Here is a 26,406-nt window from a genome sequence, read left to right on the forward strand (position 1 = left end):
CACCATGAATGGCAGTGGCTGTCTGCTTGGTCACTCTAAGTCAGCTGTGACTTGTAATGGAGAAAGAGAGAGAGTGTAACCATTTGCATTTTCTATGGGATCCTCATGGAGTGAAAGATTTTAAATCTTATTACAACGACAGTGTGAAGTCCCCTCTCTGGGTCAGTAATCAAGGAGCCTGGAACCTCACCACAGGGACGTTCAATTGGAATACAAATGGATGCACACAGTATTTCCAGATGCAGCTCTCTGCACCAAGTACAATTTCCCTTAAGTGCATACAGAGAACACACTCAGTCCAGGATCTGTATTTCTCTATATCTGTGTCCCTCCAGGTCCCCAATGATACTCCCCACTGGTACAGCTGAAGGGTTAGGTTTTCAGTTGAGTGTCCAAGCCAAGTCCTCCAGCACCCTTTCTGTGAAACCAGTGCTCCCTGCTCTAAGTAGCTCACACACACACACACACACACACACACACACACACACATGCACACACACACACACACACACACACACACACACACACACACACACACACACACACACACACACATATATATTGTGAGATTTGATTTTTCACACAACTGGGAAAGGTTGGCATATATTTACCTGCTATGCCCACTCCTGCCCAGAATATAAGGAAGGTAGTTATCCCTGCCACCTGACACTCTACAATCAGCTACTGTAAGGCCCTTAATAAAGGGTGCTCAATTATACTGTGTAATCTTCTTATTCTTCTTTCGGCTTTTCCTGGTTAGGGGTCACCACAGTGGATCACCTGTCTGCTCATGATTGGCAGTGGAGTTTTACAGTGTGAAGTTGCCAGCCTGGTGCCCAACCTTCCACGGAAGGCACACACATGCACACACTCACACCTAGGGCCAATTTAGAGTGTCCAATCCACATACAGCATGTCTGTGGGATGTGGGAGGAAACCAGAGCACCCAGAGGAAACCCACGCAACCACAGGGAGGACATGCATACTCCACACAGAAGGTACCCCAGCATACTGTGTAATATTAATACTAATAGAAATGGTAGTAGATTCACTGTATTTTCTTGACTGAACCTAGGAGACTTACTATTTCCTACTTACTTAATAGAGCAAGGCAGATGATGTGGTGAATGGTCATTCTTGTTGTAAGGCCCAAGACAGAATACTCAATACTGAGAGATTTCTCTTTGTAATATCTAGAATTTCCAAGATGGCTGGCAGAATGACCTCATCTGGTCACCTGACTCTAGCTTCTCACACTATTCCCCTTTGAAGCTTGAGACAGGATGTTAGCATAGATGTAATAAGATGCAGATCTAAAGTTTTGCTTGTTTATAGCAGTGCCCTGGAGCCGTGAAACAATTACAGTACCTCCCCTCTTCTTTACAAAGGCTATTAAACAATGGCCTCTCCCAGACATACTGACTATAGCTCCATTTGGTGCAGAGGGGTGCTGTGTTGATGGCTTAACAGCTAATTTAATTTCAAAGATTTTCCAAAACGAACTGGACAGAAATTAATTGCTTCTCTTCCAGTGTCTTTTGTTAACATATATACATACAGTCTCACATGTAGATTCCTTCTCTGTCCAGCAGGACCCACTGTTGATACATTTTTTTACACTAGCAACTTTACAGACACATTTTGATTTTCAAGTGCCATACAGTTCTAATACATTTGTAACATAAGCATCTGTACAAATCAGTTTGATGTTTAAATGCCATACAGTTCTAATACATTTGTAACACAAACATCTTGTATAAATCAGTTTGATATTCAAAGGACATATAACTCTTTACAGAACTCCAGCTGACTATGCTGGCACTAGCCCATATCATCACAGACAGAGGGTGTGCTAAAGTTGGCCCTGGAGAGATCCCTGAAGACATTAGGACTGGGGTGTATCGAAGAATCATCATGTCTTTCTGTTAAAAAAAAAAAAAAGCACAGATGGGTTAGCTATGAGTGTGGAGCATATTAGTGCTATATTTGTACAAGCAAGGTCAACTAGATTTGAGCCCTTAGTATAACATGGTACTAACTGGTCAAGAGAGTTACCATTGATGACGTCCAAGAACCTCTTTGCACATTTTTTACTTGTGGCGTATGTTTCCCAGTTTATGGCTGAGTAGTTAAAATTTCCCAGAAGAAATGTATGAGGTTCAGTATTTAAGGACTTTAATTTAGTTAAGAAGGTGTTATGTGATGTGGAAAACATGGAAAGGGTTCTATAATTAACAGTGATATGATAATCAAACTTGTTTATAAATACCAGGATATGCAGGAGTTAGTCATGGGGTGTTGCGATTGCAAATGAATATGGACAAACCCACTCAGGATTTGCAACCAGCTTCCTCATGCAGTCTGAAAAAGTGATAAACATTAAACGAGTAAAGAAAGAATATTTTATAACCACTGGAGCCAGGTTTCTGCACTTATTCAAATGGTTATAAACGCAATGGTCAGAAAAGCCTCAAGGTCGGGCATGTTGTAAACCCCTTGGGAATCTCTCCCTCTCTCTCTCTCTCTCTCTCGCTGTCTCCCCCCCCCCCCACTTTACAGAGGAGAACTTAAAACTAGCCAAGAACCACAACTGATCTTTTATTACCCCAGGAAGCTTTTATTAGCCTGTATATGTACTATTTATATGAGTCAGCTAAGCCATGGTTATGTTATGTATTTTGAGACCACCATATGCTTTTACCAAAAAATTTGCATACCATTTAACAAATGGTACTAATACACTTGATTAGATTATTGGCTGGAAGGTTTACCACAAATGCCCTGGGTTAAATCCTCAACTAGAAGCAGATGGTTATTTTCCTGAGGGGACATTTCTTTCATTACATAAGTAATGTGGTGCATGGGCTATGTTACACACTGCATAGCAAGCAGTTACACTTGAATGAACAGTACACCAATTTTCTGTGACACTATGAAGCCAGAATACATACCAGCCACATTTAAATCGTATGCAATGCAGTAGATTATCCATATAATAAAATATATATCAGGCTTCTTCTTCACCCTAGCATTCACTGGAGTACTGTAAATTCAGAATGTTCAGGACTGGTGAAACAACAAAAACAAAACAGAAGATTAAGATAACTAGAGCCCTACAAAATCCTAAAGGAATTCTACATCAGTAGCTCACATATTCATGCATATAGATTTAAAAGAGTACTTAGGTTGTATATCATCCTGAAAGCAAACACTGCCTCAGTTCTCTCAGTACTGAAATAGTGGAAGATTATCTGCAGATGTAGTGCAGTTGCTGGGTTGACATATAAGAAGAAATGAAGGAATGTTTAGAGGAAGATAATAAGCTATCTATGTCTAGTCAGCATACTCACTCAGCATGTAAAGTTTGTGCCTCACATTCCCCTCAAGTCTGTCCTACACTTAGTACCTGTATGGAGTTTACATCTTTCCCATACCTGGACTTTTGGAGAGTTATGGTTTCCTTCCAAAAATCATCCTGATTGATTGGCGGTATTATACGTGGAGTATGTAACTTTAAATACTAATAAACCAGTTACAGGAAGCTGCCTGTCTTGTTATAAGCATTTCTTCTAGACTGTTCAATCTAATTAAAAAATAGAATGCAGATTAGACCATATTGAGTGTCTCTGCATTGCTTATCCTCCATCCTGACAAATCATAAACATCTCATATCTCAGTACCCTTAGCTATACTGATGTCAGACAGACTCCTGAAGCATGATTTCTGTATAGCATTCTGTCCTATGAATGACACATGACTCTTAGAAACCATTGATCTAAGTAGAACCAATGGTAAAGCAAACACCTGCTCTAAAGACCTAAACTTACACTACTACATTAACAACACCAAATGGCGGGACTCATGTATATCCCATTTCTGGAATGGGATACCCTTATTTATCAACAGAATACTTTCCAAGCAATGTTTAAAGCAAGTCTGGATTGCTGGATGGTTGATTGCAAATTTTCAATAGTTATATTTGGAGAAGGTCTCCTTAATGGGGGGCATTGTTAATCTCCCACTGAATTGGATGATGTGGCTGGGATTCTCAATGGTCTCCTTTGCCCATAAGCTTATTAAAAACCTATGAACTTATCAAATGGTGTGATAATAAAGAAATATATTTGCTCATGTGAAGACATGTATTTGTTTTCAACAATTTACGTGTACTGAAGTGCAAAAGTGCAATTATGTAGTCAGAAAAATACATATTCTAGAGCTGCCAGGAATCACCTCATTTTAAGTACATTTAGCAAAACAACTAGATGATCTGGATACAGAAATTTAATTCATTCCTCACTGTCAGTTGATTAGCCTGAAAGGATACTGTGTGCCACATTTCTGCATGTCACAGGGAAAGAATCCTTGACGTTATTTAACTCTATGATTTTTCCTTAAAGAGGTGAGAAACAAAATAGCAGTAATAACAAAGGAATTCTGGAATTACTGCGAGCCCAGAAAGAATTTACCAGTTACCATTTTTTTTTGATATTTGTTCTTTATAGGAGCACAAAATCCTTCAGAGATTAGAGATGATTATGAGATGAACAATAGAGCCAAATGGTAGATTTGGTAAGTTATGAGATTCCATAAAGAGATACAGAATAGTATGAGGTAAAAGGAATAATAAATCAATAGGCAGCCTATTAAAAGAACCAGATCTGACCTTATCATAAGGTGAAGATGTGTATAAAGCAAGCAAAGTTATTGGTATACAGCTAGAATAATTAAGTGCTGAAAAAATTCTATAATACAAAATACGACTCAAATAAAAAAGGATAAAATAAGAAATAAGTGAGATGTGTTGCAACATTAATAAAAAGAGAAAAAGTAAAAGAAAAGGAAAGTCATGTGGGGGCATCGTTTGTAAAGGAGGCAGACTGAAACTTGTACAACTGAAATGCATGTCTTTTGCAGTAGGTTTGTATGTGAAAGAAAAAGAGATGCACTGATTTTAATAAATCTTGTATAATAGGTGCTTGAAAAATGGCATTATTCTAGAATTATAAAAGGAAATCAAGTGTGTTCAAAAGAACAAATATGAAAATGAGCAGTGCCAGCAAACAGTTCTTCTAGACACCATTGACTGAAGCAAAGAAATTAATACATTTCGTTTGAAGCCACTGAGATAAGAGTACAAGTCAGACTTTTAACAAGACATGCTAAGAATTAATAATTAAGCTGTTTAATATTCAAAGAGCTACAGAGAGCAGTATTTGTCTAAAGAGTCTTTTTAATACATTGGGATTAGCATATACTAGGTACCAGGTGGAGCCACTTTGTCAAATATATGAGCACATCAATATAAAATAATAAGTACAAGATTTGTTTCAATTATAACAATTAAAAACGTTACCTCTACTAACATTTTGGGTTGTCTGGCTTGTGAGATGCTAGGAATGGTAAAATAAATATGCATTGAAAAAGCAAAAAGTGCATATGTACAGATACTTCCATGCTGTCAAGGAGGAATCTAAGATACAGTTTATTAATAATACCTAAATGAACATTCCAGTTTATTTATAGCTTAGGAAGGTTTCCATAGTGAATATCATATGCAAATAACATCTGATACTATGCCAGTGATTTATGCCCCTAGGAAAGAAGCAATGGACATCAGAAACAGAACAGAGCAGGGCATGAAAAATGAAGAAATTAATGCTTAAATCTTATTAACAAGCAGTTAAAGCCTATAATTAATCAGCAGTATGGCTACTGCATTAAAATAAGATACAATTTGCATTGGTATTGATATGCAAAAAGTGAGTAAGATGATTAAGGTGGAGTATTACCCTTTGATTACAGCTGAGGATATAGTCTCAAAAATGCTAATGCTGCATTATTTTCAGTACTAGATGCAAACCAGGGATTTTTTTTTAGAAAAAAAAGTTACACAAATATATCTCTAAATTGTATGCAGTCAGTTCAACATTAGGAAGGTCCAGATTTCTTATACTTCCATTTGTTATTTCACCTCCACCACTTGAAGTGTTCTAAGCATGATGAACTGTTAAAAGAAAATCCGGAGAGTCATTAGGCAATACTGCATTTACCAATAGCAGAAAACAAAGATAATTTCAGAGAGGAAATTACATTGATTTAGGAATGCTATTTCTGAAAGACATCATAGTGAAAAGTTGACGACCCAAGCAAAAATCTTAAGGAAAGGAGAATAATTTATATTCAAGATCTTTACGTTCAAAGCTGATAGAATAGTATATCCCAGTCAACACAGATGTCAGATGCTTGAGAGGTAATATAAATCATATCTGTGAATAGAAAAGTACAAAGAAAGAACAATAAAGAACAAGAGATGAATTATATTGATCAGGAATGCCAACTCAAATAGAACAAATAGTCTAGATCTGTGCTATAATCAGTGCACACCATGACCATGTCTGCCCTATTAGTGAAGGCAGTCTTCATTGTTGGAGCATACTAGGAAGAGACCTGTTCCAGTTTAAATAATCTATGCATGTGTATACATATGAGTTTATAATAATTTTAACATTTAATCTAATACACAGTCAAACCACATTATATTTAAAACTTCATATATAGCAAATACTTCCCCATAAATTCTTTTTTCAGGGGGCAAGCTCCCTTGCATCACCCACACCCCCATTAATTATATATTCTAATTCTACAGTCACACAACCTCAAAGAACAGAGACAACTCCTCACACAGTGAATCACTGCAGGTGTATGAACATAAACTTCTATCAATACAGATACAACATAACAGTGGGCATTAGCAAGGCATAAATACTGTTAATTTGCATTGTAATTTTGTATAATCAAAAAACGTCAGCAGTTATTTTCTATCACCTTACACACTTTTCTATCAAATGGGATGTTGTCATTTGTGTTTTAGATGAAATGTATTTTAGATCAATTGTGACACTTCTCTTAAATGGATTATTTCAGATGCACACAATGTTAATGACAATCCAAACTCAGCTTCATGAACCTCTGAAATGGGCATTAATGTGAGCCCTGCTAAATATTTACTATTGTTCAAATGTTTAATTCAGAACTTCGATGTTCTCCATCTACTTCATAATTACTCATTATAATTTTCAAATTTACACTACATTTTTCTAACAGTACCACTATTCAGATGATGTTTGATTTGGATTTTGCAGCTGACGTTACTGAAAGTGAGAAGATTTCAGTGTTTTGTGATTTGCTTTTTCATGTCAGTCAGTCGAGATTTTGCTCTTTTTTCTTTCTCTCCTTCATTTAGTATGTTACTCATTTGTTTTGTTGACCAATCATGATAAGATGTCTAAAGATATATGAGTGTATAATTTGTGATTGAACGATAACTGTGCTAACTCCCATAATATCAATGGATTTACTTTGAAACAAAGAATGATTAAATATACAGCCCATGCCCTGGGGGATTATCCTGGAGCAGGTTAAACCAACAAGTTTTTTTGCAGGGGGAGGAGACCCCCCTATGCACCCCACACCCCATGTTAATTATGGGTCTATATTATATTAGTGAAAATCCTTTTAAGCGAATGCGAAAACACCGACACGTATTGCATGAACCGCGAATATGACGAACACACTAAACCGCAAAATTCAAAAAGTCGAATCCCCATAGTCGGCCAACTCCACCTCCCACTACATACTACCTTCCCAAACAAAATAAATAAACCACATACATACACTAACCAAAACCCTACTTCTAACCCTAAAGTAAAGCACCAAAACCCTACTTCTAACCCTACACTAAACCTTACACACATTACTATCTATGCACTTGCCTTAACCTGCGCCCTAACCCTAAGGTCCGTAACTATCGCACACTTACCCTACAGAGATAAAACAAAACAAAATAAATAATCCACACACATACATTTAACAAAACCCTAATTCTAACCCTACACTAAATCTTACATACATTATCTATCTATGCACTTACCTTAACCCGCACCCTAATCCTAAGGTCCATAACTATCCACACTTACATTACGGAGCTATACCGCAGACGGGCCAACCATGACACTTCGACATTTCGAATTTCGCGGTTTTGGACATTCAGCATTTCCGTGGTTCGCACAATACGTGTCGCTCTTTTTGTATTCATGTAAAAGGACTTTCAAGCATCTAAATGGAACCCATTAATTATATATACTAACTCCAAAATTGCACAATCCTTGGAGAAAGGGAATATTCCCTACAGGGGGATCATTGATCTTGTGCACGTCAACCACCTATTAGTGTCAACCAAACAGATATTGGCATAGAGATCTTTTGATCACTAATTATACATACACACACACACACACACACACACACACACATATATATATATATATATATATATATATATATATATGTATATATATATATATATATATATATATATATATATATATATATATATATATGTGTGTGTGTGTGTGTTTACTCCAACGGCAAATTTTATACACAAACATTGAAAAAAATACTGAATTCCTGAATACTAATTAACTACACATATCGAAAACATGCCAGTTCGAAATGATCGAACCAACAGCTTCTACATTACCGAAAGTTTACCTGCTGCCACTCATCTGCCTGCTTTTCAGCAGTATGAACACACTCAGTTCAGTACTGTACATCACTTTAATTCACATTTTTGCAGGGGGACAAGTCTCCCTCCATCTCCCATGTGGGGGGAAAGCCCCCCACACCCCCTGCAAATTATATATTCTAACTCTGAGATCACACTACAGTAAGAATAGGGTAAATTTCCCAATCTGCACTGTACCGTGATTTCTATTCGTAAAGTCAACCTCATATGAGTGAACGCACAGTGGCATTCGCTAAAGGGCACTTTTTGAATTGCATTTCGGCAATACGGGAATCAGCCAACACACATTTGGCATTCCTTTGTTTGCCAAACTGCAATTCTACATTGTGATTGTAAACCTATATACATATATATATATATATATATATATATATATATATATATATATATATATATATATAGCCAACTGAATGTGTGATAACCAAGGGATGTTTTGTCACATTTCCAGAAAGGTCTGTTTATTACCAATCATTTCATAGGCTCGGAAATTGCATGTAAACATAACCCTCAAAATAATATCACATCAGCATGATACATGCATGACAATAGCCATCAGAAACTGCAAAGAACTATACACTGACTGGTTAACAATAATAGAACCTTAGGAATTCTTTCTTCACAAAATGTTTTTTGGAGAAGGTAAAGGAGCACCAGCTCACAAATATACATGTAGACCTTCTAACCAATTGTATTCTTTTACCACTGCACACATAATATCTGACATATCACGGAAGGGCTGACCCACTAAAACAAATGTCTGTACAATGCTTCAACAACATTTTGAGTGGGGGTCAAACCATACTCCACAAGTTCAAAAACAGATCAGAAAGGCAATGGAATGTAGAGGGAAATTATGAATGTTTAGCCATATGTGTTTTAAATTTATGAAGATGCCCAGGAATATAACAGCCATCGAAATAGTACACAAAACCAAAAGCTCTAATAGGACAGTGCAGTAGCAACTCAGTTAAAGCATTTGCTGCATCTACTTCATACAAATACAACATGACCTTTAGCTTGGAGACATATGCATTAACTTCCATGTCAGCACTACACTGATCTTTAAGCACGTCTGCCTCAAGCTTCCTCCATAGACTTTGGCAGAAATGAAAATAGCTTCCTTTTACCTTTGTAGTAGGGATATTTTGATTAGTAGTCTTGATGGAAGCTGAAATGATACATTTTAGAAATGGAAGAATGGAAGGGTCCAAAGTAATCAATAATCATCAAGACCAGATGCCAAAATCCATTACATGCTCATACATATACTTTCACTTCATTAAATTGTGCACTAACGGTAATGAGTTGCATCCCTTACAGTGATTAACTACAGCACCTATTTAATATAGCTGCTTCAAAGCATTATTTTTACTCACATATGTATCATCAATGGCTCCCTTTTGAAATGTCTGCACTTGAAATGCCATGTGCTGACAGGCCATAAAAAAAAAGAAGAAAAAAGATTGAAAACACAGGAGAAGAACGAATCTCGAAAATCACTCTTTTCCTTTAAAGTTCTTTCTACAGTGGAGACAAGCTCTCCTTACACTTTTCTCATCCTAGACATCACTGTATAGCGAGGATGGGGAAATTTACTCTTGTCCTCACAGTCATGTGATCTCAGAGTTGATATATATAATTTGCAGGAGGTGCAGGGGCTTGCTGCCCTCCAAAAATATAAAAAGGTAGATTTTTGTGTGTTGTTTTTTTTTTTTTTTATGTTCAAGTTTTCTGAAACTTGATCTTATGGTCTCTTTGATATTTTTTAGAGTATCTGAAAAGTTGATTATCTAACATAGACCCATATACATACATATATATATATATATATATATATATATATATATATATATATGTGTGTGTGTGTGTGTGTATACATATATATATATATATATATATATATATATATATATATATATATATATATATACATATATGTATATATATATGGGTCTAGGACTACCAAATTGCGAATGGGCATACTTACACAAAAATGCTTTTCACTGAAGCAGCATTTTTGTGTAAGTATGTCTGTTGTGCCAGTCATACTACATTGCAGATAAGGGAAAGTTCCCTTTTCCCCACTGTACTGCGATCTCAGAGTGAGAATATTAAAGTAGGGGGGGTGTTGAGGGTGCAGGGGGACTTGCTCCCTGCGTAAAAGTAGATTTAATGTGTTTTTTTAACACACTTTAGCGAAAGCACTTTTTCGGTGAAAACGCTTTCGTTAAAGTGTGTTCGGTGATAGTGGATTTGAACTGTTGTACTTTCGTTCAGCAGTCCTAGATCCATATATATATATATATATATATATATATATATATATATATATATATATATATATATATATATATATATATATTTAAATATATATGTGTGTGTGTGTGTTTGTGTGTATATATATATATATATATATGTGTGTGTGTGCGTGTGTTTGTGCACACGAGCATGTCAGCATGTACATACAGATACACACACACAAACACACACACACACACACACACACACACACACACACACACACACACACATAGAGGGTATCTACAGTAAGAAAGAAAAAAATAAACAAAAACGTGTATCTCTTCACTGGTTTCTCTTCTTAAATGTCAAGAGACTAGCTAACATTAGTGGCAAGTATGATATTACTATAAATATAACTGCAGACTCTTAATATCTTTTTGTATAGACATGGAGCTATGAATTTCTTGCATACTTTATGTGCAGTTGTCTAAGGCAGTACACTGTAACCTGCCAGTGTTTTAATTCACTTTGCTACCTAATAATAATAATCATGAATATTAACCACGTATGCTTGCTAATTGTAGAAACTCTTTTTTTTTTTTTTTTTTTAAGGTACACAGTAATGTCTGGAGTACCAGAAAAAATTTTAGAGCACTTCCTGGAAACTATGCGACTTGAATCAACATCCACAGAAATCACAGGTAACAATATAAAGTAACTTTTTACATATCCCCTTCTCCTCGTTGTTTCACATCTTAAGGATAAATTAGCAATTCCAGTATATCTTATGATCAGAAATATACCAGTACAAAAACTGTACTGTGAATATCAAACTACTTGCAATGTATAGCTTTAACTTTGTGGAAAAGTAACTATGAAAGATGTAAGAGAATTAAAACAGCTGAAGAATTAAATAATAAACATAAATTCTTGAATATGGACCTGGATCTATGACAAGAAAATGGAATGAAATAGTACAATGTGATCCTAATGGTATTAAAATATAAACAAGGTGAATATAGTAGCAATTCATGCTTGTCTACAGAGGACATTACACAGCTGGATGAACCTAACTACATTAGTGTACCTCTATGCCACTTTACCTTGTCTCTGAATCAGAAATTCTCATATGCTAACTGATCAAACCATGTTAGCCAATTAGCATAGGCAGGAAAAATCTATGTCTGAATCCCAGGAAAGGTCATTGTGTGAGCAAATTGTCTATAAAATGGGCTAAATGGTGTTGTGTAAAATAAAATGATGAAACAATGTATGTAGATGATTTTGATGCACAAATTACTTTAACAAATGTATAGTATATGTTTTGTATAATAGTGCGCATACATTTTTTTCAGAGTTTTCATGCAGTTTCTGCTGAAGAACTGTATTAATAGTCAAAATATTGTGACAATCAATATACATGCTTTAGAAAACTGTTTACCTTTTAACAGATTTACTTAATAAAAATGCAGAAAATGTTTATGCTGTTACTTAATGGACAATGCTGCTAAAAATGACCGATTCATATGTCAAGGAATGTATGTGGCTCCAGAGTAAGTGATTTCTGCCAAATTATGCTCTAAAATGATAAAAATAAAATTCCTTCAATTAAGCATTGAACAGGCACCATGTAAACATAGTGATAACAAAGAATGGTTGAGTTCATGCATTCACTGCTTGACAGAAGAGAGGAAAATCAAAATATAGCACAAGAGATATTTCAGACAAGGTCTTCAGGTAAAGAATGATAGCTGTCCCAGAATGATTTGCAGTACAAATGAAGTAACTTTATAGCACAAAAAGAATTACCTGATCTATTAGCTAAAAGTTAGCTGATCAACAGCAAACAACACAAGCAACTAACAAGATGCTGGTCTTATGACATTTCTAATTGAAAACACAGTCAAGTTGCCTGTTCAGGTAAGTCACTGTTTTAAGTCCAACAGGCTATGGACCAGGACTGCAGGACTGCAGCACCCCCCCAGCTGTGAAGAAAAGAAAAGAAAAATTTTTAAAAAATAAAATATTTATAAATGAATTATTTAATAATTAAATTAAAATTTCCTGGCTGCAGTGCTCTAAGCGAGTCAGACTGACTCGCAAAGTCCCAAAACTCGAACTGCGCATGCTCAGCGAGTTCTGTTTTTTTTTTAAATTAAGTTTCTGTAAATCTGGACTGCTGTAAAAACAGTCCAGATTAAGGAGAGAAGGCATCAGTGTGATGCCCAGAAGTCTATGTGGTTTAACCACACAGTAAAATGGAAGGAGATCGGACTGCCACGTCTGTAGTCACATACATGATATGAACAGCTGGATGGCTACTGGTTGGTTCACACTCTTTTTCTGAAAAAGAGAGCAAGAAACAGTCAGTAGTATGGTGGTCAGCAAGTAAAGCTCAGGTCTGTGATGCACACACCTTACAATATTTATTACAACAGGAAGGGTGGAAACACTTATCACTTGGAAATAATTACTTGGAACGAACGCTGCTGTACATGGGCTGGGAGTCTTGATTCACCTTTCACTGACTGACTTTGCCATGGATGCTCATCTAAATGGCACATTTTGGAGTAACTATTTTGTGGGGGATGCTGATCTTCTTCTTGGAGCCAGTGCCAGGTAAACGGATGAGAGTGATTATAATTAGAGGCTAAAGGGTGTTTTTTCATGTAAAGAAAACTGAAATAGAATATCTTTTGGGGAGAAAATAGTATTTAAAGTTCAGTTTCATAAATGTTCATCCATTTACAGTTCATGAATCCATATGTCAGTATCTAACGGGATCTTGCTGGTTTGCTGCCGACTACAGAACTCTGGAAAATTTATTTCCAAAGGGCATGTTGGAACTTGCATTCTCTGAGTGAGTCTCAAAGCTTATATAAGTAAATGAAATTGGTTTGATTGCTGTCAAATCATGTAACCTTTTCTGAGTATCCCAAGGATACTTTTATTTTCCTATTTGGAGGTCACATACTGATGCCTCCAAAACCCCACCCAGTCATCCAAGCTGTTCCAGCACTCTGCAGTTATCTATGCATACCTACCATCACATGATGACCAATTTCCAATGCAGTATACAGTCACTCAGTACAAAAGCAGTCTGTAGTGCTACACTAGCCTGAATACCTCTCAGTGTTCTAGTGTGTTATGCATTAGATGGTATATTTTTATTGTGTTATGCTCTATTCCCTCGCATTTTCTTAGTAGCATTCAAAGGACTGGCTTTCAATTGGCCTATGTGCATGCATCCATGCCTCTGAGTGTGATCTTTAAGTTGGCCTTGTCCTCCACCCTTACAGACAGAGACCTCTGTAAAATCCCTGGTCTCTTTAGGGGATTGTATCAATAAGAGTGTGTCTCAAGCACATACTCCCAGGCCTCTCCCTGAAGAGGGGGGCAGGAAGCTATGTCTTTTCATTCCTCCCCTCATCTCTGGCACCAGGTACCTGAGCCACTACTCAGACTTGGATCCCTTGGGCTGTACTCTGGGTTTTCTCCCTCTGCCAGTGGAGATGGCTAAAACGACTAATAATTTAAGTTAGAGTGACCACAGGTAACCCTTACTGCAGCCATGGAGATGATTTAGTGCTACAGTTTCCTTTTGGTAGAAAAAAATGAAATTGCTCTAAGTTTCTGTTAACTTCCATTCAATGTCAATATGTTAGAAATTCTACCATTTTATTAATTTTAGTAATCATTTCAACAATACTACTAATTGGTTATATGAAATAAAAATATCTATAATTTGTATGTGAGTGAGGTATGAAGTACAGACATACTACAGCAAGAGTTCTGAAATTTGCTTGTATTGTTTGTTATCTTAGTTTGAGGACTATTATGTACCTTATTTTTCTACAGTAAACACATTTATGACTGGGTCTACTTCACATAATTGAACATCCAAATGTTTGACTTTCATAAGGCCGAGGCCATATGATCAAACATTTGGATGTTCGAAAATGTGAAAAATAAATAAATAAATAAAAAGCAAACCCCCCCCCTGCACCCCCCACACTCCCGCTATTTAAATATACCAACTCCGAGATCGCACTACATTGCAGTAAAGGGAAGTTTCAGCCATATGAAAGTCAAGATTCTAAAAGTCCAACCATCTGAAGGGGACCCTTATGACTTTGTGATGAAACAGGATAGTCATACTGCAGAGAAAATAAAACAGCCTTTATAAATTTCACTGTCAGCATTTTTGCTTAACTAAAAGCAGTTCTCTGAAAATCTGATGTCTGGTAAATGAAATAACAGGAGATGTCAGCTGTTGTATGTGATCTAAATCTATTTTCAGAAGAAAAAAAATACACCATGACATCAATACAAATATAAATGATTCAGGGATTCATGTGATGAATACGAAACTCAGGCTTTTGAATTCTGAATAAAACTTAAAAAACTGAGAAGTCTGCAGCAGAATTCAAAAGCTCTTTTTTTTCTGGAGTTAAGACCCCATACACCTCCATATATGAAAGATTTGCGACCCACACCCCCTTAATTATTCACCACTTAGACTTCTGCACTTCATGGACAGGGATATTTCCCAGCAGTGACATATTTCAATCAGAGTACTTATTTGCAGTCTAGTGATGGTCACAAAAACATTCATCACAATAAATGTGTAGTAATATGACCTAGAGATCATAAATATGAATGAGTGGATTTAAATGTCAGAGTAGAAGTATACATTTTTGCCTTTTCTCTGTTTGATTGATACTCACAAGGCTAAACCCTTTTGACAGCAGTATCAAACTTAGTGTAGTAACTTCAGTCAATGTCCTATTTAGCCTATGTGTGTGACATAGCAGTTTCTCTTGTAATTACTTTTTAAGTTAAACAGTTATTTGATAACTATTTTACGTAAGTAATAATGTTTTAATATGTTGTCTTAGGAGCTGTTTTTGGTAGCATACACTTTGAAAGACACTTGTGTCTCTCTGGAACCCATGGCATCCTGAAACTGTTAATGTTTAGTTTATTGCCTATCCCTATGACTGATTCTTTAGAAAGGTATATATTCCTTTACCTACGTCTGTTTTTTGTGTCTGTGTGTGTAGTGTGTACAGATTTTCACATCACATTTTGGTCTGTTTTTCATAAAATTGTGGTTTTCTGGTGAATTAGTGGCAAATCATTAAAGATTGAAGTTAGAAAATAATGACAGAGATTTGAGTTTCAGATTTCATACCCTTCAGAAAATTCATACTAATGCAAGACCTACTATTTTATTAACTTTCTAAGTTTGTAAGAGCAATATTTAAAAATTGTCCTTATTTTTGGGCCTTTGTCCCACTTCTGTTTATGGCTGTTTCCAGATTTTTTTGCTCTGAGGTTGAGAGGTATGACAAATATGTCAGGGCCATCACCGTCAGCCAGAGACATTTCAAATTGTGACATCCTTGTTGTACTCCACTCCCCCATGTAGTGACTCTGGATGTGTCCAAGCAAAGCAAGGAGCAGTTATGCAGTGTAAGTGTACAAAGTATCCCCTATCCAAGGTAGACACAAGTACTACAGTGGCTTTTCATCTATCCTTGATTTTGCAGAATGTTCTGGTTTTCTGTCATATTTTTATACAGTTGATTTATGCTTCTTATTATTCAGAAAATACATGTTGCAATACATGTTGCTCTGTGTTTAAGTAGTAATGCTTTAATGACCATTAGGTAAGCTTGTCTGAGATTGTAAGATGCAAGTAAGCTTCAATAAGCATACTGTTAAAGACTTATCAACATTGAAATCCTTTTTGTTGTTGCCATGCAGAGAATATTTACATAACTAGATAACGTATAAGTCTTATGTATTGAAATGCATATGACAATATTTGTAATAAAGAACAGGATTACAGTATTTTCAGAAGCTCATTACATTTGTTGGAGACTTGCAGTCATCTTTGCAGGCTTTACCCGTAAACTAAACAAAATGCCAATCTTTCATGTGTGGTCCATAACCTGTGCTGTAATCCTTTAAGCAATTTATCTTGAGCTTGTTTCTTGTTTGCTGTTCATTTTTTACTTTGATCATGTTTTCCCCATGAAACAAGTAGATAGTTGTTGTGAGGCAGCATCGGAGCAGGTCTTTTTTGGATAAGAAACCTTTTTACAAGTGGGGGTAATCAGTATCACAGAGATTGCTACTTTCAGCATGTTACTTGGACCTTTTATAAAGCTGAATATAAATTATAATTAGAACTGCAGTGCAAGGAGAAGTGGTTTGAGTTGAGTCCTGCTTGTTTTTTTATACTTTATTTCAACTGACATTCCAGTAATGTATTTAAAAAGTAATTTATTTTTTCATGTCTCACAACTTTTTTGTTTCAATCTAGATATTAAGTAAGCTGTCACATAGCCAATGCATTGAAATATTTTTTTTACTTCTCCACTTCATTTTGTCTTGACTGGACTCTCATAATGATGGTTTGGCACCCAGGGCAGTGTATATAATTAAAGTTCCAGTTTTTGTGGTTTTGAGCATAGTTCTGCCCCTTTCTAGTTGCCTACACCCCTTCCCATTGGCCCCGCCCATTCATCTGTCTCCTGCAACCCCCCTTTGATTTGAAGTCACCAACCATCACTGCTATGGACACACTGCTATGGGTGACTAAAAAACCCTCTCAGAGGCTGATCTTATAGGATTAGAGCAGTGTGTTTTTGGTAAAGCATTACTGTCACTGTTACTATAACTGTTAAACATATTACAAAGTAGGTATGTGTTCCTAAGATAACAAGGCATTATTGTGGAATTATAGAAAAAGGAAAGATTATTCATACCAAGAATATAAGAACTTCATGACTTTCAAGGACATTTGCATAATGTACAAAAAGAAACAGATGAGGGATATAGTCATTTGAAACTATTTATGAAACACACATCACTAAGCAATTGCCTCTGCTCTTTGCATCAGATTTATTCAGGTGAATACACAGCATTTGTTTCACTAAACATTTCTCTAAAAAAAAAAACAAGTGTATGTGTCCTACTTTTGTTTTAATTCCACAGTATTGATTTTGTTGTCTCACTTATAGATGAAGCGTCATTAATATATTTCTCAATAGATTTGAAAGTATTTTAATGACTTCTGAAGAAATGTAAAATTTTCTACTATGTAGTATTCTCTCTAGTCACATATCCACTAAAATGATTACATCTATCTGTACATCCACAATATGGTTGACAGAAGTTAAATGTCTAATATGTCAAATCCAAAAATAATCATACATTTCAGAAGACATTTAATTTAGTATTGCATTCTCATTAGGCTTCAAGCAAGCAATAATGCCCAACAGGGTATGTGTTATTGTGTAAATAATGCAAAAAGAAAAATCTTTGGGTATCCCTTGAAGTCTCAGAAAACCCAGTATGCATCCTATACTGGGTCAAAAACAAACCAAGAAGAAACTTCGCAGTGTAGAAGGTGTGGTGTTCACTTCCTAAATTGCGTTAAGCACATAGTTCATTAATAAAAATTGAACTGTAAAATATTTGCTACAAAATAAAAAAAAGTTTATGTGTTTCAATAAAGGATATTCCATTTTTAATTCAACTGTGGACCACTTACTATTTTCTATTTTATTATTTTGTAGCACATATTTTACAGTTTGATTTTTATTAATGCACTAGGTACTTAACATTATTTAGGAAGTGAAGATAACACCCTCCACACTGTCAAGTTTCTTTTTGGATTGTGTAAATAATATCTGCACACATATATATGTATATATATATATATATATATATATATATATATATATATATATATATATATATATATATATATATATATATATATATACATATATATATATATATATATATATATTTTTGCAGAAAAAAATCCCAAACCAAAGTGAGCAAAATTCAGAGATATAAATCAGAAAAAATCCCAAGGCACGGAGACAGACACACTGTTAAAGATTCCACAAGTCTGTTTATTATTCCAATTCCACAAAACTGTACTGTGTAAGTGCTTTCGTAAAAAAATACTTCCTCAGACACATCATAACACTTAATAAAAGGCTCAGTTTTTATACCATACCTATTCAACTCAAACCAGTTTCCCTCCAAAATATTTAAAGGTACATACATATTTAAAACCATTGTTCATTCATATAATGAATCAATTTAACATAAAATACAAGTTCAATAACATGCTAAAACATATAATTATAAAAAGTTTTCATAAAACTTCTGCCATGTAAACTCATTTCTTAATATTCTTATTTCTTAAGACAGGTAAGAGGGATAGTGTATCATTCAGCCCATACCCACTGTGGGCTCCAAGCCTAAAAATCCATTTCAGTTCTGTTAGTTCTGTGTCATTTATTAAATTACCAAGTCTTTCATTGGCATATTGTACATGAAGTACTTGGAATAAGAATGTGTGTTCATTCCCGATAGATATAGTATGTTTAGCCAATGCACTATATTCTTCTCCCCTTTTTCTGCAATATAGATGGTCTCTAATCCTGGTTTTGAGATGGTGGTTGGTTTAATCAACATAAAATTTATAACAAGCCAACAACTTTTAAGACTTTAAGAAACATTACTGCACATTTATGCAGCTATCTATGGTCCTGCTGTTCACTGTCCGCCTTATACTTAAGACCCAGTTTCATACTGTAATCAGCATTAAGGTATATATAGACCTCTTCAAGCATGTGAATTATCCTTGTTCTGATGAAGTCATTGTCTGTGATGAAAGCGCTTAACAACTAATGGATTTTGCTGGTGTTTGATTCAAATAAAGTGGAGTTTTCCTTGATGGCTACTGGGTGCATTACTTTTGGTTAATAACACTTAACACAGGAGGCTAAATAAACTAAGTCTTTACTATTGCAATTGGCTTTAGCTCCGATCTCCCATAAATATCTGGTTTTGGGGTGCCTAAAAAACCTAGCTGTATCAATATATTCACAGTAATTGCACTTGCCACACTTCCTTGTGCCTCTTTCCAACTCACAGGTGATTACATTAGACCTCAGATAACACAGTTGCAGTTTAAGACTTTTCCTGTTTTTATATGTGAATTTAGGCTTCACTTCTGCCCTACACACCTTTCAGTTTGCTCATCAACTAATAAAATGTGCCAATTCTTGTTAATAATGCTTTCACGCTACCTATTTATTGAGTGTATGAAATAACTAGGGAGATTCTTATGTCTGTGGCATCATCTTTATCTATACCAACTACTTTCGTTGAGAAATACGGCTTGCCTCTTCCATGCCATTCAGCCTTAATCTGTTCATATACTAAATTTATTTGGCTTTCAGTATACCCTCTTCCTTGGAATTCCTTCTTCAAATCTACCAGATTAACAAAGAATTTGTCATTGCTGGTAGTGAGACGTGATGATCTGAGTGCTTGTCCCTTTATTATATTTGAGAAAATATGGGGTGGGTGCATGCTATCCCTATGTAAATAAGAGGGATGATAGCATTCTTTTCTATACATCCTGGTTTTAATACCTGCACTGCTTTGTTACACTACTACATCCAAGAAGTTGATTTCTAACCTAGACTTCTTGGTACTAAATTGTAGAAAATTATTAGTGTTGTTTAATTCTGTACATAATTCATCCAGTGCTTCTTCACTACCCTTCCACCCAATAAGCAGATCATCCACAAAGCGTCTGTATATCCTGATCTGTGTATTCCCTTTTGAGTGTACATGATGGTGTTCCCACTCATCCATTACCAGGTTGGCATAAGAGTTAGCATAACTAGTGTCCATCACTACTCCAGCTATTTGCCTGTTACACTTGTCATTGAAGAGAAAGATGTTATGCTCTAAAACTATTTCCAACAACATAAATAAAAAATCTATTTCACTGTTCTGATGCTTTCCATGTCTCATAAGGGATGCTTTCACCATTTCTAGTCCATCGGACTTTGGTATACATGTAAAAAGAGACGTGACATCCAAAGTCACTAACCAGTCAAATTTCTTTCCCTCTGAGCCTCCACATAATTCATGTAAATCATTAAGAAAATGTTGAGTATCTCTAAGTATAGTAGGGTACTCATTTAACACCACTTTCAACTGTTTATCTATATAAATAGAAATTGACTCAATAAGCCAGCCTGCTTCTGCCACTATCAGTCTGGATTTTGGAAGTGTGGAGTTTTTATGGATTTTGGGTAGCTCATTTATTCGGGGTATTAAGGGTTTCTCAAAATGAAAACAATTTAACACATCTTTATTAATAACACCCATTCGCGTACTCTCCTGCAGAGTCCTGTTAATACTTTCATACATGTCATAAGCAATGACCGAAGAGGCAATTTGATAAGTGTGAACATCTGCTAACATCAACAGCATTTCAGTATTATAGTACTGAGTCTAAAACTACTACTGGTCCTCCTTTGTCTGAAGGACATACAACTATATCACTGTTATTGTGTAGATCATAGAGTGCTTGCTTTTCACTATCTGATAAATTACTTTCATATTGTGTGTTACCATTGCTACTCAACATGTATAAGTCCTTCACACAACTTTTAATAAACACATCTAAGTGTTCTGGTAGCTTAAGTGCCATTGTACTAGGTTTCTTAAAGGTTCTAACATTCATAGAAGTGTCATTATCAGTAAATAAAAGTTCCAAAGCTACATTGCGTACAAGGAGTCGTAGTTCAATTAGCAAATCACTTATCTCAACTTTGGAAGAGGGAATAAAAGTCAAACCTTTGGTCAGTAGCGAATGTTCATCTGCTGTTAGTGTGTGGTTTGAAATATTCCACACTAATTCAGTCCTTCTTGAGCCCACATCTTCTTTAATGTGCAGCTTTGTGTGTTGAATGGCGGGTCTTTCCTCTTCTGCGCTACCCTCTCCATTTCTTCATATGGTTCGCTCCTAAAACTTTCTTTCATTTTTTTTCGAAAAGGGAGAGGCGAATTAGGATTAACGCACTCTCTAATCAACAGTAGGACCTTCTGTCTCACTACCGGTTCTTTGTTTCTGTCAGGTTTCTGGTTAGCTGTGTCATCAACCAGGTGGATTCCGCTGGAAGTACTGGTGTTGTTGAAGTAGTTAAAGCTATTGCTTTATCTACTAGGGCTACTTCCTGGGTGGGTGTTTCCCTTGTGATGACAGGCTCTTCATTGGTGGAGGCTCCTCTCACTGGTCCAGAGTCAGATGACACCATATTGGTAACATTGTTATTAGTGGTTGCTCTTACTGCAGGATTGTCTCTTGGCCCCAAAAACACTTGTTTATTTGAAAAATCATGTATATCCCTAGCCAATTTCTTTTTCTTCAAATGTTGGCAAAACCAACCACCATCTCAAAACCAGGATTAGAGACCATCTATACTGCACAAAAAGGGAAGAAGAATATAGTGCATTGGCTAAACATACTATATCTATGGGGAATGAACACACATTCTTATTCCAAGTACTTCATGTACAATATGCCAGTGAAAGACTTGGTGATTTAGTAAATGACACAGAACTAACAGAACTTAAATGGATTTTTAGGCTCAGAGCCCACAGAGAGTATGGGCTGAATGATACACTATCCCTCTTACCTGTCTTAAAAAATAAGAATATTAAGAAATGAGTTTACATGGCAGAGGTTTTATGAAAACTTTTTATAATTATATGTTTTAGCATATTATTGAACTTGTATTTTATGTTAAATTGATTCATTATATGAATGAACAATGGTTTTAAATATGTATGTACCTTTAAATATTTTGGAGGGAAACTGGTTTGTGTCGATTAGATATGGTATAAAAGCTGAGTCTTTTATTAAGTGTTATGATGTGTCTGAGGAAGTAATTTTTTACGAAAGCACTTACACAGTACATTTTTGTTGAACTGGAATAATAAACAGACTTGTGGAATATTTAACAGTGTGCCTGTCTCCATACCTTGGGATTTCATCTGATATATATATATATATATATATATATATATATATATATATATATACACATATATATATATATAAATAAATATATATTTTTTTATGTAAAATCAGACTTGCTGTAGAATATGTAACTGTTTTACATTCAAAATATATGTTTGGTAGGTATTCAATGTCTGTACAGACACACACACACACACACACACACACACACACACACACACACACACACACACACACACACTTAGAAGCAGGGTACCTTTAAAAGCATGCATGATTAAACTCAGTCAATAATGCCAGCCATTAAAAGTTTCATACTTCCATACCTTTCAAACTTCCAGGCTTTTGCAGAATGTCCACATTTTTTGCCTCATTTTTTTTTTTGGTATCGTCCTCATAAAATTTGTGGTTTGTTGGAAAATCATTGAGGGTTGGAATCATTAAATAATGACTTACATTTCAGTTTCAGACTTCATATCTTTAAGAAAACTCATACTAACATAAATTATGTTATTATAACAACTTTCTAATTTTATAAAATCAGTATTTAAAATATATCCCTATTTTTGGGCCATTTACCCCCATTATTTTAGGCTTTGTCCAGATTTCCTGAACTAAGAGGTTCAGAGGTATGCATATCTCTTAATTTTTAACAAAAACAAGTTGATGGAGTGCCTGTGGCAGCCACTGCTCAATCTCTCTCTCCCTCTCTCTCATTCTCGCTTCCAGTTTCACTCACAGAAGCACATATACAGTCACCCCCAAGAAAATCTTTGCACAAGCAGTATGCAGACATTGAGAGCCAGTGAGCCCTGAAATATACTAATGTGTGCTTTAAATCAAGCATACACATCCAGTTCAGTACAATTCAGTACAAGGATGCTTTCTTTATTCAGACAAACAAGAAGGTATAAGCACTTTCGTTCCAAAAATAAAAGCAGGAACTTCATCAGATACCTTACATATACAGTCACATATGCAAACAGAAATATAAAACACATACACACAAGCTTTTCTATTTTTTCAGTTATCCTTTTGTTTTAATTTTACACTTGCTAAACAGTAAAAGTGCTGTTGAGCAAGTATAAATAAGGCTGGCTGTTAGCTTTTTAATTGCCTGAGCTCCACAGCAGTTTAATATGCTGCCATGAAGTGGCAGACTTGCTTTCCAGTGGGCATTAACTTTACATTAACACACTGCTAGATAACAGTCATTCTCCAATCGGAGTGGTGATATACAGGTCCCTCAATCTCTAAGCTTTGCATAGCCTCCACAGTATCTCTGTTGGTCATTTATTTGTACTGTTTCTTCAGTATTCTCTTAAAGGTTTTCCCTCCTCCTCTTTCAGAATTCTTTACAATTCTACCCTTGTTCTTCGTCTGTCTCTCCATCTGTCTTGAATATAAGTCCTGACTTCCTCCAGCATTCATGCGCTGGAAATCCTTTTCTGGCCTTGTTTCCGTTGAAGACATAATTTAACATACAAGTTTTAATTGTTGTATGTTTTCTACTTCATCTAACCAAGAAGTCTCTTAGTAAGATTGCATAAAAATACCTTTTTAACTTTCTGGCATACTTATTATGAAGGGCATCAATTTTCAGTTTTTTTCTTTTCTATTTCTCCATTTGTTCACCGTATATCCTATGCAGTTTTTGTAATAGTATTTTCCTCTTGCTCTCATCATTTTTCAGCATTCCACATTCTTCTGTGTATTTTTTCATCCTAATCAAACAAATGAAAAACTGTCAATGAATAATATACTAAGCAATAATTGTCAGTACTTTGTATTAATATTGCTTAATGTGTCTATACTTGTATATGTAAATGTGCATTAACAGAGCTTAATGTTGTCTATACTTACTTAATCACTTCAGGAAAAGATCTTCCATTCTTAAATGCCTTGAAAAACAAAAGTTTAGTTTAAGTTGTCCCCACTGGTAGCCTATATTCTTTAAAGGATAGACACTATCCCTACACCTGTTTTGACAGAAAATGCTTCAAATAAAAATTCTAATCAATACATGAATTATTTCTATTGAACCAGTACAGTAATCCCTAAAAAGAGGTCACTTGCCTAGTGGGACGAACCCAGTCAACAAAGGCTAAATAAATCAAAATAAATAAAACAAAATAATTTCTTTTATTTCATTAAGCTTTTATAAGAGGCTAAACCTGTGTACTTTCCTACAAATGATCAAGACATACAATGCCACAAAACTACATCTTGGTTATAGCTAACCAAGAACACCGTTTCACCCAAATTGTCACTACAGAAATTTGAAAGACTGTTTTTGCACTGAGGGCTACATGTGGAGGACTTTACTCCACATTCCGTCTGTACTAATTCCACATTCACAAAAGAGTACGGAAAAGAGAAAATCACCAGTACAGTGCAATGCAGTGCACACAGTACTCTCACACAAATAGCAATGTCAGACTGCCTAAATTATAACGAAAAGAACTGTAATGTTAGAAACTTGTAGCAGCTGTGATATTGCATGTAGAACTACATCAAATACCTTTTGATTAGTGGTTGCAACTTGATGGGTACCAGTGGAATCAATGTTAGGCCCTTTCTTGTCTGACATTTACTTTGCAAACATCCAAGCCAATATCCCAAACCAAGTCTGGTGATGACTGCAAGCTGGACATTATCCAAGCATCCACTGATACTAAACACCTCCAGCATGGGCTGGAATATGTAGATATGCAGTGTGATTTCAAGATAAATCCAGAAAAGTACTGAGCAGTGGCATTTTGCAAAACAGCTACCTTCCATCTCCTGTTCAGACAGATTTATTCATAATAGACCTGGATACTTACAGGGAAATATCTCTTTCTCTATCTTTCTGTCTGCCTGTCTGTCTCTCTCTATCTCTCTCTCTTTCATTTGATTATTGTGCTTCCAACACAGTCAGAAAATCCTTATCTCTGGCCCAATTAATTTTTCAGGCAATATTGTCAAGATGCAAAGAAACCATACGATCAATCTACTCTTCTCTTATCAGACCTATCTTTGAATACATTGCTCCCCTTTGTTGTGACAAATCAAAGCATATTGCTCAACTGGAAATACCCCAAAGATTTTCTGTACCAAGAAAATTAAAGACCATAAGTCCTTCATCTATCTCAACAGATAACAAGATAGAACAAAATGCTTCTTTATACTTACTAGCCTATTGGCTACTCCGAGGTGACCTGTGTCTCTCTTTTTGAGGCATGAATGACCCAGTCTTATTTGACCTCCTTTTTCTTTGCAAAACTAGTAGCCATACCACTCAGTGTTTACACAGCACAAAATAATTAGAGAAAAGGCTGCAAATTGAGAAAATGCTGGTACCATTAATATATATCTTCTCCAACAAATTTACAATTTTATTAGGGAATGAAGAAAAAAAGTCTAAGGAAGACTTAGGGGGTCCCCCAAAATCTGGGCAGTTGAAAAGTACACCAATGGCTTTTCAAACAGCCACACTAGGAACTTAAATCTATACCAACAAATAAACAACACTTACTGGAGGGATATTTTCTTGACTCAACATATTCACAATGTACATAAACAAAATAGAGTCACTAGAATAACCAGGTACCTCAGAGAACAAAAGATAAAACCAACGATGTAAATGAATAGAGGCAGGCCACAGGTCTCTTCCAAAGATCTTTATTCACAGGTCACACACAAGCGCTTTCACCAGCTGGCTTCT

The 26,406-nt window shown here is 35.5% G+C and overlaps 1 protein-coding gene across 1 annotated transcript in view; it reads left to right on the forward strand.

The window, feature by feature from the left end:
• LOC122805263 (rap guanine nucleotide exchange factor 4-like) overlaps nt 1-26,406 on the forward strand; it is a 1,439,269-nt gene that overhangs the window by 417,732 nt on the left and 995,131 nt on the right. The window contains exon 11 of the mRNA XM_044075352.1: nt 11,441-11,529. Within this exon, the coding sequence (XP_043931287.1) occupies nt 11,441-11,529 (89 nt within the window). The remainder of the gene's footprint in view (nt 1-11,440; nt 11,530-26,406) is intronic.

The sequence above is a fragment of the Protopterus annectens genome, chromosome 6.part1 (genome assembly GCF_019279795.1).
Source record: "Protopterus annectens isolate FY-2018-M chromosome 6.part1, PAN1.0, whole genome shotgun sequence".
Lineage (NCBI taxonomy): Eukaryota > Metazoa > Chordata > Ceratodontiformes > Protopteridae > Protopterus > Protopterus annectens.